Source organism: Mixophyes fleayi, chromosome 7 (assembly GCF_038048845.1).
Source record: "Mixophyes fleayi isolate aMixFle1 chromosome 7, aMixFle1.hap1, whole genome shotgun sequence".
In the NCBI taxonomy this organism is placed as follows: Eukaryota; Metazoa; Chordata; class Amphibia; order Anura; family Limnodynastidae; genus Mixophyes; species Mixophyes fleayi.
In genome coordinates, this window is record NC_134408.1 from 41,854,993 (window position 1) to 41,874,143 (window position 19,151).

General features: G+C 42.8%; 1 protein-coding gene across 1 annotated transcript in view; it reads left to right on the forward strand.

Moving 5' to 3' along the window:
- The window catches only part of SMG1 (SMG1 nonsense mediated mRNA decay associated PI3K related kinase), a 140,010-nt gene that overhangs the window by 108,321 nt on the left and 12,538 nt on the right, over positions 1-19,151 (forward strand). Inside the window, exons 47-54 of the mRNA XM_075179748.1 lie at positions 627-799; positions 10,135-10,414; positions 10,700-10,966; positions 11,057-11,291; positions 11,868-12,094; positions 13,201-13,351; positions 13,434-13,623; positions 14,240-14,706. Of these exons, the coding sequence (XP_075035849.1) occupies positions 627-799; positions 10,135-10,414; positions 10,700-10,966; positions 11,057-11,291; positions 11,868-12,094; positions 13,201-13,351; positions 13,434-13,623; positions 14,240-14,706 (1,990 nt within the window). The remainder of the gene's footprint in view (positions 1-626; positions 800-10,134; positions 10,415-10,699; positions 10,967-11,056; positions 11,292-11,867; positions 12,095-13,200; positions 13,352-13,433; positions 13,624-14,239; positions 14,707-19,151) is intronic.

Sequence of the window (19,151 nt, forward strand, 5' to 3'; positions counted from 1 at the left end):
AGGAAATAGTAGTTCCGGTATTCAGAGAGGATCCTCAGGTTACAGGAACAAAAGGAAGTAAATGTTTAGATGTCGTTAGGGCGTTGCGCATATATGTTAAGAGAACTGCAAAGATACATAAGACAGATTCTCTATTTGTGTTATTGATTTCGCTAGGCGCGGATGGCCTGCGTCTAAGCAATCAATTGCTAGGTGGCTTACGCTAGCAATTGGGGAGGCTTATGTCCTTACTAAGCATCCTGTGCCGAAGCGTATTGTTGCCCATTCTACCCGTTCGGCAAGAACTTTGGGAACACAATAATCTTGGGTGGTGAGGACCCCAAAGTCTGCAGGATACACTTCCTGAAAAACATATTATTCAACAAGAAGGCTTTGTTTTTTTTAGGGTAAATGTTAATGCTCTTTGGGTCATTGTGCTTAAGAACAACAGAAATAGTAATTGCTGGTGTGATTCTACCAGATCTGCTAGTAGAGGAATAAAATATATGCTATTAACTTTAGGTGATTCATTCTTTGCCTTCTTGATGCTAGTGATCTGTAAGACTATGTGATTGCTGTTATTGAGTTAGGGAAATCTTTTTTTGTATCCCTTGAATGCAGTTATTACATTGCTCATTGTTTTATAGGTACTCTGAACACACCCAGTTACAAACACAGCAAAGAGCAGTCCAGGAAGCTATCCAAGTGAAGCTGAATGAATTTGAACAGTGGATCACACAGTATCAGGCGGTCTTTAAAAACTTGGAGGCAACTAAATTGGCAGGTCTTCTTCAAGAGATAAGCAGCCAAATGGACTTGGGTATTTCACAATTTAGTTTTTTACCATGTGAAAAAATGCATGCATAAATACACCTAATCTGCATTTTAGTTTAACCTCTATGCTGGCAACAAAAGTATGTTTTTGGTTTTTTTGCGCTCTCTAACACTTAAAGTATTTGTTGCCTAGTTTCGAAGGAATGGATAGACTGAATATTGGGCAGTCCACAAAATGGCTGCCTCACAGTGTACGTTGTGGCACTAGAGTCTGTAAATGTATTCCTGTTATCGGCGCAATGCACATTTTGTATTATTATAAATGCAAAAAGTGTATTACTGTACTGACATTTCTGTGGCCGTATGCCTGCAGTATGATTGTGTTATTTTGTGACACGTTATAATCCGTTAATTAACCATATGATCTGAGCCCAGGTAGAGGATGGTGTTAGCTTGACCACCACATTCTTTTGACTAAGTGACCAGTGGGGAGGTTTCCTGTTTTAGAAAAGACTAATATGGGATACTGTTCCAGTTATTAACTATGCAGTTATTATGGAATCACAATTTACTGCAAATTGTATGTAAATCCCAATATTGGTATGTAATATTGCTGTTTTGGGCGCTCTCCTGTTTGCAAGCAGAGTAATTTGTTCTCATGAAAATCCAGGGGATAATTGAACTGCACATGAGCAGAAAGTCCTTGACCATTGGCCCGGACAAATCTAGTCCTGATTGGTTGTTCAATGCAATCTACCCCTACTCCCAGATCGGCCACCCTGATTAGATCACCCACTAGGATTGGTGTATTTGAATTTATAGTAGATGTAGAAACTACTTTTCACTCTACATAAAGAGCACATGTTGTGTATTCAATTTAAAGGCAGCTCTTAAAAGAGATGTTGCACACAACACCCACTAAAGATAGTGCATGTTTCTTTACCCACGGTGGCAAGATCAACAGTGGACCACCAGGGATAATGGGGATCTGCTGAAACATCCCCACTATAAAAACTTTCATTCATTTTTAACCCTTCACTCGCCACTGCGCCAGACGTTGAGTTAAAACATGTCCCGCAGGGCATGGGGGGCAGAAGGGATACCAGGTCACAATGCTGTCTATATTAAAGGTCTCGTCATACATGGTCTTATTGTGTTTAATGAAATCTGCAAGTGAAGAGCAGTGTGTTTGGTATGTGACTGTCATCATACACTGAAGGATCCCTGTCTGCGAGATCTTGCAATATAGCTGTCTTATTCCCTGCTGCCCGCCTTTATAGTTTAACGATGTTACTCCATCATAGCTTCTCACTTTAAATCATTTATAATTAAGGGAAGTGGGGGCAGGGGTATATTGTGTAGGTGAAGTGGAATGTTTACTGGTCCTTTTTATAATGCATTAATATTTGTAATAACTTTAAAATTAATTTGTCTCCTTAAGGGGTCTATTTACCAATGACCGCATAATATGAATGAAACTTTTCAATCCTCATCGCATAGATTCTGATTGAAAAGTTTCTCATATGTATTAAAAAATCAACACAGGAACAGCCGTTCCGAAAAACGGCTGCTCTTGTGAAGATTAACACTTACCTGTCACTGAAGTCTTCTCTTCTCCTCCCTCTGCGGTGCTGCTCGCCCCTCTTTCAATCCCTGTGCGCATGCGCCGACCAGTAAACTCGGGCATGCGCACAAAGATCCCTGTCTGACGGAACCTGAGGCAAGTGTGGAGGGATCACATGATCCCTCCACACATGCGCTGTGCAGCCCTGCTCGTCAGAGCAGCGCTGTTTTCAGTGAAACTTTTCAATTATGGTAATGTGCGCCAGCTTCAGATGGCGTACATTACCATGATTGAAAACTAAGTATCAGTCATTGATACATAGCGTAACTGAGCACTTCCCATACACTGTTATGGGGAGTGCTCAGTAAACCGATGAGAGAAGCAAAGCAGCAGATATCTGAGATATCTGCTGCGATGCTGCAATAATACATAGTAATTTAGTGGTAAGTTCCCGAAAACTGCTGTTTTCGGGGATTTACCTCTAAATTAGAGGGGAGAGATCTTTGATAAATAGGCCCCTTAGAGTTCTAAATATGCAGCTTGAGACTATATTTTGGTAGGTTACAGAAAATGCTGCGTTAGCATAAAAGCATGATATAATTTAGCTGGGCTCTCTAGCTTGTTTGCCGTCTTTAGCCTCACAATATTACTTCATCTGTAACACTATTTCTCATCTATATTTATTATTCATCCAATTGGGGGAAACATAGTCTATGGGGTATAGAGTCTTCAAATTAGACACTGGCACTTAAAAAAATAATTATCAATGTTTTTGTGCCTCCCACCTCTATATGCTGTAGGCAACTCAATTTGCTTTTTAGAGTGCCCACAGTGTGCTTTTCTTTATTATTATTTATTTATTGAATTTTCTGCTATCGGGCTGTCTGCAGACAGGCACCAATCTCTGTACCTCCTCCCACTTCCACACCAGCTACCAACTTGGACATCTCTGTAGGGATTCCCGCCTCTACCGCCATAGGTAGTGTCTGGTGACCTTGCTCTGTCATTGCACCAGCATGTGCTGCAGCGACCTAGTAAGTGTCTTTCCCCTTCTTGTGCCAGGAGGGGGTAGAGAGTTCATCTGCTGTCTATCTCAAGAGCCTTGGATGTTTCCTAGTGAGGTAGGAGAGGGGGCAGGGATTTATTCTGCACAGCATGGTACCTACTCCTTGACTGGCTTTAGGATTCTTATTGAAAAGACTAGTCATATTGCAGCAGCTCCTGTTCCCTCTAGGTCAGTAATGGGCATCCTGATATACTTCAAGAATGAAAAACAGCCAAAACAATGAGCTCGGCACACACACACATACCACTCATTCCATAATGACCCTCATGTCATCCAAAATTTCACCACATATCCTTTCACTTGCCACAAAATGCACCTACATGCAGCCATACCCACACAAGTCATCAGATCCCCAATACCACTCATACCTCCAAACATGGTACTGAGAACTGCTTGCATGTTCCCACATGCCTGTTTGACCTACACAGAGGCTACTCAAACCTAGTCATATGCTAATCAGACTTCCCCTTACATGCCCAATCACATGGGTCCTAACACCTCCCCTCACTTTTAAAGATGGAGCCTGCAGATGAAGGAGGGAGAGCACACACTACTCAATCCTCTCCTGTTCTGTTGCATGAAGATATGTGAAAAGAACTTTAGATGGTGGCATAACAGCTGGTCCTATGCAATGATTCTAAACAGTTTGGCTGTCACAATTACAGTGGAGTGAAAAAACTTATTTGGCCTCAGCCAGGCGTCCACTACCATCTCCATCATCTGAGGAGATGTTGGGAAAGCTGCCACCTGCGCCTTGGTTTTTTTAAACAAAGAACCCCGAGGGGGCCGTGGGATCTGGATCTGCAAAACCTAAAGTATGTCCGATACCCAATATGAGATTATCAAATTATGGGCAGGGCCAGAATCTACAGAAGAAAGTGAGTCATCTTCCTGCAGATCAGTGTTTAATACACCCTCTTCTGAGGAATGGTCTGAGTTATGATCGCGTTCCTGAAAGGCATTAGAAATTATTCTCTTGGCCCTGTGGGATACTGAAAGCAGACACTCCTCTTCCTGAACTGATTCGGACTGAGAAGATGTGCCTGCGACCACTAGTGGTTGTGTAGAATTGTGGGAAATAGAAAATCTCACGTACCTCTGCGGACCGTATCACCCGGGAGAACTCCGCCATGGCTGCTGTTTGTGACTTAGCCCATAGTGGTTCTTCCATAGCTGCTGCACCTTGAGCTGGGGTGCGTTGTTCCTGAATGTCGGCTTCGCAAGCCGCGCAGCGTGCATCCTAGTTAGGTTGTCCAACAGATAATTTGGCATTACATTTGGCACAAGTATAATGCAGCACAGTCATACCAGAGGGTCCCTTATTCTTGGGCATCCCCTTCTCAGACATATTTAAAAAGTGTACAGATTAAATACAATATAAAATGAAAAATATTGTTTCTATAAGTTTAGATAGGTCTGAGAGCTAGAGTCTGACTACAAAATAAAAAGATTCTACCAGATCTCAATATCAGGTAAATCTTTGCAAATACACCAGTCTCATGGCACTGAAACAATAGTCCTGATTGTGTAAACAGCCTAGAAGGTATTACAATCGTTTCTAAATATTACAATAAAGCTAGGTACACACTACAGAATTTTCCACCAACTTTTTATGCTGATCGATTTTACATGCGATCGATGTTCCGATAGCTCGGTCCACGGACTGCGGACGTCCCTTTAGCGACTTTTTACAGCCATGTTGTCGTGAGCAATGACTGTAATTTCGTACTCACTGTTGTGCATCCGGTCGGAAGTTTATACACACTACACAACGGAAACGAGATTGGAACGAAAATATTAAACGGTACGACCAACCAAATGAGGCGATAATCGTCCATTTGGGCAGACTTTCGACCATCGTGTCACTGCACACACTGACCCGACTTTTGAACGAGCGGTCGTATGTCAGCTGATTGAGCCGATTATTGGATGAAAACCGTGTAGTGTGTACCCAGCTTTAGAATGCAAAGATACCAGTAGAGGAGAGGCAGGGCAGACGAGTAGAATGCAGCACGATGATCTCCGTGTTCTAACAATGAAAGATGGCCGCTTCTGCGCCAGGAAGTAGAGAGGCTGTCCTTTCCAATGATCTCCCTAAAAACGGCTGCCTCCATGAATGGCTTTGTCTGGCAGTCAGCGTGAATTACCGTCGACATATATGGCTATCTGTTTTGAGAGTCTCCACGTGAGAGAGTGATTGCCCAGGCTGTGTGTACTCTATAAATCAACGGTATCACCTCATAATGAGCACAATAGTTTTTTCCGTTCCTCCGCTGCTAGTGTCTAGGGACAGGAAAAAACTTTTGGCATGTAGAGCGGGCGGGCGGGAAGGAGAGGCTGATACAGCTTTGCTCCCGTCCACCTTAAAGCAATGGGGCTGCAGCCTTCTAAATGGCCGATAAAATAATTATCTGCCTCCTGTACTGGAGGTGGCAGATCTACAAAAATATGGCCCTTTAGCTCGTTTCTAGGGGAGACTGCCAACAGAGGTGCCAGGGAAGGGAGACTAGGCTGCCTCATACCTGTGCCGGGACCCAGAATGAGCAGAGCTGCAGTCCTATTCATTCCTCTGGGTCTTCAGATCGAGTCCTGTGCTGCACCTAAATAGGAAATAAAATAAAAACATAAAGAACCTAAAACTAATTCAAGTATAGGCAAGAGCCTATGGTGGTGGCCTGGGCCAACAAGACTATTCAGCTATGTGCTGAGCAGTTAGTGAGAGGCATTCAGGATAACGTCCCATGTGCAGAACTTCTCTCCTTGGCTGAGCATATTCAGGAGACGTCTGATTATGTAGGCCAGGCAGCCATGAATGCTGTGTCCATCAATTCTATATTCTCGGCTCTCTTTATTGCAAGTCGTCGTACCTTATGGTTACGCTCTTGGACAGCGGACGCTGATTCAAAGTGAGCTCTAGAGGGTTTGCCCTTTGATGGGGTTACTCTCTTCGGATCAGAGCTAGAGAGGGTCATTCAGGTGGCCACTGGAAGAAAGAGCAACTCTCTTCCCATGGGTTCCAGTAGACCACGTCAATGACATATTCATTCCTTTGCCCGAGGCCGGGGCACCCCGTCGAGAGGCCAATCCTCTGCCCCCAGGGGAGGGTATAGCAGAGGCAGGGGTGCTGTTAGGCGAGGAGCCTCGAGATCGGGTGAAAAGCCTGCACTGTGGCAGTCTTTCCACATGGGAATCTGTGGTGGGGGCATGCCTACTTCGTTTCCAGCGCCAGTGGCGGGCATCCACCACAGACGTTTGGACACTAGGAATTGTGTCTCGGGGCTATGTCATAGACTTAGTTCAGTTCCCACTACAAAAGTTCTTCACCACAGCAACCCCCTCTTGTCCTCTCAGGCGCAAGACACTTCAGGAAGCAATCCAGAATTTGCTGGCAGCCGGTGTTATTGTTCCCTTTCCAACACTGGAAAGAGGTCATGGGTTTTACTCCAGTCTCTTCCTAGTATCAAAACAGGACGGATCATTACGTCCAATTTTAAATCTGCAGTCTCTGAACAAACAGGTAAAAACTCAAAAGTTCAGAATGGAGTCCCCTCAGACTGTCATCGCCAGAATGGAGCAGGGAGAGTTTCTGGCCTCCATAGACCTAAGGGTGCCTACCTGCACGTTCCTATATGGAGGGGGCACCATGACTTCTACATTTGCGGTAAACAAAATTCCCACTTTCAGTTCAGGGCCCTACCTTTCGGGCTAGCTACCGCTCACTGAGTGTTCACCAAGATCATAGCGGGGCAGAAGGGAGTCACAATAGACCCCTATCTAGACGATCTCCTTCTGAAAACACCGTCGGCATTGCTCTTATCTCGGCACATCCAGACCACTATGCAGTTTCTGGAAGCTCATGGGTGGATTCTGAATTTACCCAAATCATCTCTCATTCCGACACAGAGAATGCGCTTCCTGGGTCTCATGTTCGACACAGTAACCCAGAGAGTTTATGTACCAGAAAACAAGGTCAACGCTCTCTTGCGCAGAACCAGGACCCTTCTTGTGCGGAAAGAGGTTTCTCTCCTCGGCTGCATGAAAACTCTTGGGGACGATGGTTTCAGTGTTCAAGGCCGTGCCCTTTGCACAATTCCACTCTCGCCCTCTTCAACAGGAGATTCTTCGAAAGTGGTCGGGATCTCAGGAGCATTTAGACAGGCAGGTCATTCGTCTGTGGAATCCTACTAGTTTTCCCCTGGCTTGGTGTTTATCCAGACAAAATCTGGACAAGTGTCAGACCCTTCAGACCGGTCCATGGACCTTGGTTACAACAGACGCAAGTCTGCTTGGCTGGGAAGGGGTAACAGGGTTCCTGAGATTTCAGGGCCTCTGGTCCCCCCAAGAGGCCACTCTCCCGATCAACGCCCTAGAACTCAGAGCGTTGATGCAAGCACAGAGGTTTCTGGCAGGGAAGCCTCTTCAGATTCAGTCAGACAATGCCACGGCCGTCATATCTAAATCACCAAGGGGGAACTCGCAGTACAGGGGCCATGCCGGGGACAGCCAGGATCATGGTATGGGCGGAGCGCCAGGTACCCCAGTTATCGGCCGCTTACATTCCAGGCGTGGAAAATTGGGAGGCCGTCTTCCTCAGCAGACAGAGGGTTCACCCAGGCAAATGGGCTCTCAACAAGCGGGTCTTTGCCCTCCTAGAGAACGCTGGGGCATGCCGGAGATCGATCTCATGGCATCCGGACTAAACCATCAAGTCCCCCTGTACTGCTCAAAGTCTCGAGACCCTCAAGCACATTTCACGGATGCCGTGACCGTTCCATGGCACTTATGGCTAGTGTACCTGTTTCCACCGATACCCATGTTCTCGCGGGTACTAAAAAAGGTTAGAGAGTGTGGGTTCCAGTTATTCTGGTAGCCCCTCATTGGCCACTAATAGCATGGTTCTCAGAATTCTGAGACTGGCAGCGGATCCCCCCTTCCGTCTGCTGATGCGACCGTATCTTTTCGTTCAAGGTCCTCTTCTCTGCTACGATTTAGATCGACTAACTTTGACGGCGTGCCTATTGAAACCTTAATTATCAGGGCCAAGGGTTTTTCACGAGAGGTTATTGATACTCTGATCAAAGCCAGCCATATATCAAGTCTGGAGGACATACATCCTTTGGTGTGAGGCCCAGGGTTCCCATACATCCAAATTTAGCCTTCCAAGGTTGCTGGCTTTCCTGCAGGCCGGCCTAGATAAGGGGCTCCGTCTGGGGTCCCTTAAGGTTCAGGTCTCTGCGCTCTCCATTTATTTTCAGTGGAAGCTGGCAGCTGTCGGGGATGTTCAGACCTTCCTGCAGGGGGTCCTGTGCATCCCCTCTTCGTTTATCCAGTAGAGCCGTGGGATCTCAACCTAGTGCTCAATGCGCTCATCCATATGCCGTTTGAATCTCTAGATTCTGTGAATTTGCGCCATCTCACTTAGAAGACAGTATTCCTTTTAGCTATCTCGTCAGTTCGTAGAGTATCGGAATTAGCAGCGCACTGCTGCACTTTACCTTTCCTGATTTTCCAACAAGATAGAGCAGTTCTTCGCACCAAACCCTCCTTTGTTCCGAAGGTTGTGTCCAGGTTCCACTTAAATCAAGAGATTGTGGTCCCGACTTTCCGTCCTCCGGCTTTTCTCTTCCGATTCTTTATCATCCTCTTCAAATGACGCGTTAGTGTTGCTCTATGTGGTTTGCGCTCTTCAGTGTTCTGTTGACCATACGATCTTTGTCTGTAAGACCAAGGATCTTTTTGTTCTTTACGATGCTCAAAGCGGGGTTGGCCAGCTTCCAAGCAGTAACTTGCCTGCTGGATCACTTCCACTAGTAGACTGGCTTATGCTGGAGCATCTCTGCCTGTCCCGGTATCATTGAAGACTCTCTACCAGAGCTGTTGGTGCTTCTTGGGCGGCGCGTCATGGGGCTTTAGCGGAGCAGCCATGGTCATCGGTCCATAGATTCTCTAAATTCTACAGGTTGCAGGGCTTTGTATCCTCTGATGCGAGCTTTGGGCGCAAGGTATTGCGTGCAGCCTTTCAAGAGCATTCCCTCCCTTAGAGGCAGCTTTGGTATGTCCCCAATGTCTCGCAGTGTCCCTCAATGGTAGGAAAGAGAAAAGAAGATTTGTACTCGCCGTAAAATCAATTTCTTTTACTCCATTGTGGGACACTGCACACCCTCCCTTGCACTGTAAATAGTTCTGTTTTGTGAATCGATTTTACGGTGAGTAAAATCTTCTTTTATATCCTGTTTTCTCAGAATCTATTAGGGCACACTGAGCGCTCTAGTTTTCTTGTTACATTTTTTCAAATGGGTTATTGTTTCTCTTGTCTTCGTTTCTTTCTTTCCGGTCCTGTCCTGTAGGGCTTGGTTAGTAAAATAACTGGGTTTCATACAGAATAGGGATATAGAGGAGGGAGAAGTTTTATTTTTGCTTTTTTTGTTTTGTTTTTTTAATGTGTCGGTGTCCTAATTTGAGCCTCGATACCCTGTATTCTCAATGTACCTCAATGGATTCAGAAAAAAGGATTTAAATGCATAAAAATCCCATTTTAGTGGTGAAAGTGGAGGCAAGTAGATGGGGCTTGAGAACTATTCTTATAGGCCAAATTTTTGACCGCTTTTTAGGAGTGTGTATTTGGACAAACTTTTACACCTACATATACTATCCAGACCTGATTGTGTAGGTATTTTTACTAATATAGACTCTCACAAAAAGCAATATATTTATTTGTTATTACATTAGAAACCTGTGTCTGTTTCTATAGGTCCTCCCAGCTATGTACCTGCAACAGCCTTCCTGCAGAACGCCGGGCAGGCACACCTCATCACACAGTGTGAACAGTACGAGGCAGAGATGAGCACACTGCTACAACAGCGACGGTCTGTGCTACGCGGCTGCCTTGAGCACCTTCACAACTATGCCACTGTTGCACTTTTGTACCCAAAATCAGTGTTTCAGAAGCACAGAATGGAACAGTGGAAGACTTGGATGGAAGAGCTTATATGCAACATGACGATGGAACACTGTCAAGAACTATATCGGAAGTAAGTAAATATTTCAGAATATTGAATACAGGCTAATTTCAGAGGGTTTTTTGTTTTTGTTTTTTTCAAACATTTAGTACCTGGTCTGAGTGCCTGAAACATAAATGGTGATGCATCTTGTGTAGCATTTGCATACACATAACCATGGGGGCAGGGTGAAATTGAGTTTTATTGTGACGTAAACAATTGCCGTCAGTGAAACTGTTTTTAGTATACCTTGTACATGTTTGCTGTAATGGAAATTGTAGAATGGGTCATAGTGGTGGCTTTATTGTTTTGTTACAGGTATGAAATGCAGTATGCACCTCAGCCTCCTCAGTCTCAATTTGTTTCTGCCACAGAGTTGGCACTGCAACGGAATTATGCAGATACAAACGCCAAGCTTTTGAGGCAAGTAGAAAGGCTGAAACAGGAGGCTGTATCACTACCAGTGTGTGAGGACCAGCTGAAAGAAATTGAGCGTTGCATCAAAGTCTTTCTACATGAAAATGCAGAGGAGGGTTCACTGAGCCTGGCTAGTGTGGTGATCTCTGCCCTTTGCACTCTTACAAGGTATGGATCTTGATGAAGCTGCTTGTTATTGAGATATACGGCACTATTGTAGCCATTTAACATAGTTTTTTCCTTACACACATTTTGCAGACGCAATCTAATGATGGAAGGTGCTGCCTCTAGTGCTGGAGAACAGCTTGTGGATCTCACATCCCGGGATGGAGCATGGTTCTTAGAGGAGCTTTGCAGCATGAGTGGCAATGTCACGTGTCTGGTGCAATTACTGAAGCAATGCAAACTTATCCCTCAAGATCTAGATATACCCAACCCCATGGAAACATCTGAAGCTGTACATCTGGCTAATGCAGTTTACACCTCTTTGCAGGTAAATCTCATCAAGTCTTAACAAACTGTACTCCCGTTTCATTCCAAATTGAGTAGCATTTACTACAGCAATGAGCATTGTGGCAAATATCAAGTCTTTACAAACGATTCGGCAAGTGCTCATCTGGGTTTTAGCCTGTGACACTTCTGTTCAGCATGCAGAACTGAAAAGATCGGTCCCTCTTTTGCAATAACATGGTCTGCAAGATTAAGGAAAGCATGCATTAACATGCTCAGTGAACTTCTATTAATGAGAATCCTACTTGTTATTTGCTTCTAAAGAATAGCTATCACGAAAGTATTCGGATTGGTGGCATTTTTTTGTGACATCACTGTTTGTTGATGGTTTAAATGGTCATGATTATAGGTTCCGCCCTGAAAATGGCCACAACATAACCCCACCATTGTAGAATAGCTGAAACCATAGAGGACAGCCATGTTTTGTAACCCCCAGTAGTGCCCACTTTTGTGGATTAAAGTGTTACATAAATTTATTTTGACCAAAGAAGAATTCATAGTGTGATTGTATTGTTCTATGAATATCACACATTAATACTTTGCATATTTTGTTCCAAAGGAATTGAACTCAAACTTCTGTCAGATCATTTTTCCGGAAGCTCTCAGATGCTTAATGAAGGGTGAACAGACTTTAGACAGCATGCTACAAGAACTGGATAACCTGATAGAACAAACTACGGATGGGACTCCGTTGCAGACCATTGTGGATTCACTGCAGACTTATCTAAGAAATGCTGCCATGGGACTGGAAGATGAGGCAAATGCTCACTACATTGACATTGCAAGGTATTATACATGTTCTCCTTTACCATAATGCCTATTTAAAGGAAGAAAAAGAAATTGTAATCACTATTTTAATTGTTTTTTTTCGTGTTCCTTTAAAATATATCTTGGTTTGACAGCGTAGCTTTACGGCAGTGAGTTTTCTGAAAAGCTTACAATCTACTGTCCTGTAGATTGAATGGGTTAAATGAAGATCTCATTTTGGGTAAACAAAATGTTTGCTTTAATGTGCCAAGAAGTGACATTTATTACTTGTGTTAGTTATTTGCAGAGGCCTTTGTCCACTTGATCAATTTAAACTGTTCCATGTATCGTTCAACAGGTCTAATGACAAGAGGTTATACCGGGGCAATAATGCGTACTACAGGTTTTTGGCGTCTTCTTGTGTACACAACATTTCTGCCATGACTTTTGGCCACTGTTAAATCAATATAGTAAAGTGAAGAACCAATTACAATACAGCAAAGTACTTGACTATAATTTTGCTTACAGTTCGGCAGCCAGAGCTCAAAAGACAACGCAGACCTGTGGGTCAAACTTAGCGTCTATGTGGTAGGCAGTCAACATGCTCTTCCCCTGTACAGACAAGGGGTGACAACAGTAAGGCTGTGTTCTGGCTGCTGAATACATCTGTTGAGCACTGGTGGATGAAGACAGACTGTGTGTGATCACCATAGATCCCACACCCTCCCCTTGTAGCAATATGTTCCCCTCTTGTCAATGTATCAGGTATTGTTACTAGTTTTTCAGCCCAAAAGAATATAAATGGTTAAATCAACTACAGTCTTTAACATTCAAGCTCCCACTATTAATATCCACTTAACTAACAGGGTTGTAGCAGGCTGACTTAACAGTGGCTCTCTGAGGTGTGCAATTTTTGCACTTTGTGTCAGTTTCTGTTTGCCTCTCACTTCTCTGCACTTAACTTACTCTCTCTACTTCTCTAAAGCTTTTAGTTTTTCTGCTCTGTCTAGAAAGTTTCAGTGTTTGGAAGTTTTCATTAAACTTAATCAATTTCCAATAAATTAAAGGTTACCGAAGCTAGACGTAGTATAAACGTAATTTATTCTTTTTCTAAATTGTAGCCTATTGTGCTTTTATTTTTGCAGGTCACTTAATTCTCAATATGGAGAGTTAATTCAGCCAAGAAACGGCTCTGTCGAAGAAACTCCAAAAATGTCAGCTGGTCAAATGCTTTTGGTTGCTTTTGATGGGATGTTTGCTCAAGTTGAGACCGCTTTCGGAGTATTACTTGAAAAGGTACAGGAATATTTATTGATGTCCTGCAGAACTGTGTTTGGTATAAAAATATAATGGTCATTTGTTGTATTCATTGTTATAGTTAAAACAACTGGAAATTCCTCCTGCTTGGAGGAAAGTGGATATCATCCGTGAAGCACGCAGTACACAAGTCAACTTCTTTGAAGATGAAGAACTTAGGCGTGTTTTGGATGAGATTTTCTTCCTGAAAAGACTACAAACTATCCGTGAATTCTTCCGACTTTGTAGCATATTCTCTCAAACTTTGTCTGGTAAGTGCATACATTTGCTTTCAGGAAGACTGTAAAATCATAGAGGTAACCTGTGTGTTGTTTATTCTGATCTTATGGTTTGCATAATTACTTTTGCCTTCATTTCTGTTTTGATTTTTATGCTCTGCCTGTGTGAGCACTTGTATGTGTCCTTACTGCTGAGCTCCCCGGTGAGTCCTAAAGCAAGTGGGGAGAAATGCAAACATTGTTGAAGCTGTACTATCGCGGCCGGCAGTACCTTATGGGATTGTCGCAGCACCTGTCCATTCAGCTGTAGTTTGCACCGAAACCACCAATGTTTGACATTTTCTACACTCTATTAAGCAACTGTCCTCAAGCACCTGGAGGATTTAGCTGTGGTGAGGGTGAGCGATACAGGTGCTCACGATGAGACTATGGCTATCTGATACCATTTGGATGGAGTTATTCTTTTTTTAAGAGAATGACAGCTAGGAATAATATAGCACACAGGTTTTCTCTTGAACAGTACCAGCTAACAGTTCTGACTGTTGCTCCCATCAGTTATATACCCCCCCATTTCCTGTACTACCTGAATTTAACATACAGGTTTGATACTGGAAAGCCATTAATTTATGAAATGTTTATTTTTCTACAGGGAAATGCCCAGTTGAGGATCAGACTCCTGTTAATGGACCTGTGCTTGTCAATGTTAAAACAATGTACAGGAACTCATCTTTGAGTGAAGACCAGATGGCCAAACCAATCAAGTCATTTACTGCTGACTTTGTGAGACAGCTCTTAATTGGTCTTCCGACACAGGCTCTTGGTCTGACCCTTTGCAGCTACATCAGTGCACTGGGTGTTGATGTTATCGCCCAAGTAGAAGCCAAGGACTTTGGGGCAGAAAGTAAAGTGTCTGTGGATGATCTCTGTAAAAAAGCAGTGGAACACAACATCCAGGTCTCCAGATTCTCACAGCATGCGATGAATAGAGCCACTGTCCTAGCCAGTTCTTATGACACCGCTTGGAAGAAACAAGACTTAGTTCGTCGTCTTGAAACGAATATTGCTTCTTGCAAAACCAGCATGCAGCGTGTGCAGCTACACATTGCGATGTTTCAGGTAAATATAAACCTATGTGTAAATGAGTATCAGGCAAAATGTTTATTTGAAAAGCAAAAAGCCTTTGTGCTCATGTTCAAGCACTTGCTAGCAGTTCATTGCAGAAGAAGGGAAGTCAGATTATTATTAAAGTGTTTGTAAAATCCAAAAGATCAGCCTTACTATGTAATTATTACCCTACATACCATTCTAGGGAAATCCAGCTATAGAACTATGCCCTCTGTTGTCCCTTACAGAAGCATGACAAACTTCCTCAGGATCACAATGAGCATGCCCCTGCCAGTATATTGGCTGTTTACCAATACTCATGAATGTTTATACCTACCCAAACAATGGTTCATTTCATGCTTACACAAAGGTGAATTTAGAATAATCTTTATAATGCACAATATATCTAGCATGTGTGAGAACCCCACGACCTACTGGGTTCTTTGAAATTGCTGCAAACAAAACGCAGTTTATTCCATAGATGGCAATATACAGACATGCAAATGTACAATCACCTGACAGATGTCTTTGCAGGTACAGCATACACATGTAATCGAAGCTCTGTTCCTAGTCACCAATCCAGGAACACCTGTCAGTACTCCCTAACACAGTTTGTCCCCTTCAATAAGCCCACGGTGGTGGAGTTAGTGGTGGGGGGGGGGGGGGTTAAGGGAGGTAGCCAGATTGTGATAGGTGGGAAAATGATAAGACTTAACCTATAGTGTCCTCCCCCATGATGGTTGGGGACCGTTGGCTCCCTGTGGAGAAGGTGCCTAGGAGTCTAGCCAACAAGGTCATTGTATACTAGTACCCTTGAATAAACATGAAAAGTTTGAGATTATTATATCTGCATATGTATGTATATTTGTTTAACCTGGACATCTTGTTCTCTCTCATCCCTGATAAAACACTCCACCTGCCGACATTTAAGAATAACTTGTCTAACTTATATAACAACATAAATACGCACGGCATACAATAACCTATGTTAACCAAACGCATAGGAAGAACAAATGGCAATAAATATTAAGTCAGCGAGATGAGGACAGTTTAGAGTACACAGAAAGGGGCAGTGGATCGCAAGTGTCTCTGTGCTACAATTGCTCAAGTCCAAAATTTGCACAGCCTGGTTTCACAACATGTTTGTATTCAAATTCTCTGCAAATGTGTATTTGTGGCAGGAAAATAAATAATGATTACTTTTTTAAAATTACGCTGTTGAGAGCTCTACTGAATTTTTATATTTTTTTTTGTTTGACAACAGGTAATAATAATGGCAAGGGATGTTATATTTTGGCAGCACAGTGGCCTAGTGGTTAGCACTTCCACCTCACAGCGCTGGGGTCATGAGTTCAATTCCCGACCATGGCTTTATTTGTGTGGAGTTTGTATGTTCTCCCTGTGTTTGCGTGGGTTTCCTCCCACACTCCAAAAACCTACTAGTAGGTTAATTGGCTGCTATCAAAATTGACCCTAGTCTGTCTGTCTGTCTGTCGTGTATGTGTGTGTGTATGTGTATGTGTGTGTGTATGTTAGGGAATTTAGACTGTAAGCTCCAATGGGGCAGGGACTGATGTCAGTGAGTTCTCTGTACAGTTCTGCGGAATTAGTGGTGCTATATAAATAACTGATGATGACATTTATGAGGTTGTATTGTTTGCATGTAAGTAGAGCAGAATACTGAAAACAATTGTCCCCGTAAAAAAAAAAAAAGTTGAATTCTCGTTCAGCCACCTGGGGGACATCATTATGGGATTATGGTCTACCAACAGGGTGAAGGAAACTGTAAGAATAGAGCTTGTTTGCAAATTTAGTTCAGTTTTACAAGTGTCCTCAGACACAGTATGTTGTGGGCTTGGGGACTGCTAGATCTTTGCTATCTTTTTGGGGTTCCCCAACTGGAGATACCCTCTATAAGAAATACTTCCATGAACCCAGCGTTATATACACACTTGGTACTTGGGTCTTAACTCCACGGGTATGGGAAGTATTGGTGCTCACAAACTTAGGCCTCTTGGTACAGTGCACAGAGTTCTAATGCTGCATTCCTGTGGTCTTCTGGGCAAGGGCAGTTACATAACCAAGGGTACATGGGCTGAGACTCTGATCTCCTGGGCGCTGGTGATTGCTTTTATCAGGAGGGTCTCCTTCATTGGTATCTTATAGAAACAGTCTGTCTAAAATAGTAATTGCATCAGCTCTGGTTGCTACTGGTATATCTCTGTGACATTCAGCAGTGCAGGCTTTAGTCTATCAGCTACAGTGCTCACTTTCACTGACCGCCACATATCAACTTCATGCAAGACCAGCATTTTCATTACTGTTAGATTGTCACTCTGTTACATTTGAGATTGTCTGTATATCAGTAACAATGTCACATGAGGGACCTACCCTGCCTTTTCATGTGTGATAGCATTGTCTCTGTAGCCAGTATCTGTTACATGTGAGTCCTTACCTGTAATTGCTTGTGATATTCTCCTGACTTTATAGTTGTTCACAATGGCATGCTGTCTGTCTATTCCCATGGAATGTCTCTCACTTGATGTAACAGCTCTTAAATGTTGTGCCTTTTTCTCAGTCATTCATTTGTAAACTTGTCTGATGAAGGGGCCTCTGTGCTCTGAAAGCTAGCAAATGTAATCCTATTTTTTGGTTAGCCAATAAAGGTATCACTCCTATAATACTTTTTGTCTTTTTTGAAATGAAAGTATTTAACATCACATAGATTTTTCTGGCTAACACAGTACTATAATAATAATAATGAAACATTTTTGCTACACATTTTGACAATGTACAGAACACCGATGGATCCTAAAAACCTACTGAAGAAACTGGCACAACTGAACAGCAACATCTTCTTCCTATCCAGATGCAAAAAAAGAGAATCTAATTCCCAAAGACCTAATGATCAGGAATCCAACTCGACACACCTACAATACTCACTTCTCACAAAAACTTTGCTACATCTGAGTGACTGCGAAATCACGTTATTTTACTTTTCTGTAACAAGAGGAAAACCATCCAAGATGAGATTAATTCCCTAAATACCACAATACAGGGACCTGTGTCATGCAACCAGTAAAGTACGAAGTGATTTCTTTTATAAATTACAACATCACCTAATCGCCAATAAGGAAAAGAAACAACAGACTTAAGGATGAAAGCTGGTCTCAATGTGCCAGACAAAATGCAAAATTCACATAACAATTTGGATACATCGGAATCTATTTTGAACCTCTCACAGTATGAGCCAAGCACAGTGGAAAAGAGTGTTTTATCCAGAGGACTTTTCTATCCCACAAAACCAATCAACATGGCTCAGTTTTGCAGTGATGTGGAGGAATTTCTTCAGAAGAGTGCGGCTAAAGGAATTCTTTTATGACAAAACAGATATCCCATCACAAACTGATATGCAGCAAGAAAATCCTAGAAAGAAAAAGGACAAACTGGACACCACAGCCGGGACACAACCGAACTATGGATCACTATATAGACTGTTTCAGTAAAAAAGTAAAATGTGATATTTTGGACAGACACCACAAAGTGACAGACAATCTCAATGTGGAGGAAAGGAATGCTTTAAAATCTAACAACGTTATCATCATTAAATCAGCAGATGAATGAGGAGCTGTAGTAATTATGAACGCATCAGATTACATTCAGGAAGCATACAGACAGCTCTCGGGTAAAACAATTACTACACTCTGATTATGGAAGTCCCCACCAAACAATGCACAGAAGAATTTATAAAGATCATAAATGGTTTTAACCCTGGATCATCCTCTCTATTGGACCTTATACCGGACAATCCCAAAATGGGTACCTTCTACATGTTGCCTAAAATACATAAAGAAGGCAATCCAGGGAGACCAATATTTTTTGGTATTGGGACCTTAGCGGAAAATATTTCTGACTGGATAGAGAATGTTCTAAAACCCTTAGTGAGACGAATGCCCAGCTATATCCAGGATACCAGACATTTTCTGCAAACTATCAGCCCTGGGTTCACTACCAGAAGGCTTAATATTGTCAACTATGGATGTGGAATCTCTGTACTAAAATATCCCCACAAGGATGGCATAGCCGCATGCCAGTACTACCTTCAAATAACCAGTCTAGCCACAGAGCCAACACTGCTGCTGGTCACGTTCGTACTTAATCATAATTACTTTTCTTTTGTGAAAGACATATACCTGCAGTGTATGGGAAGAGCCATTGGGTAGTAAGATGTCACCTCAGTATGCTAATCTTTTCATGGCTAAACTAGAGGAGGAATTCTTATCAACTTGCACAATGACACCTCTAGCATACTTCTGTTATATTAATGATTTGCTACTAATCTGGACTGGCTCTGAAGATGAGCTGCTGACTTTCCATAAAAACTTCAACAAATTTCACCCAACCATTAGACTCACTCTTAACTACTCATGATCTCAGATACATTTCCTGGACATGAC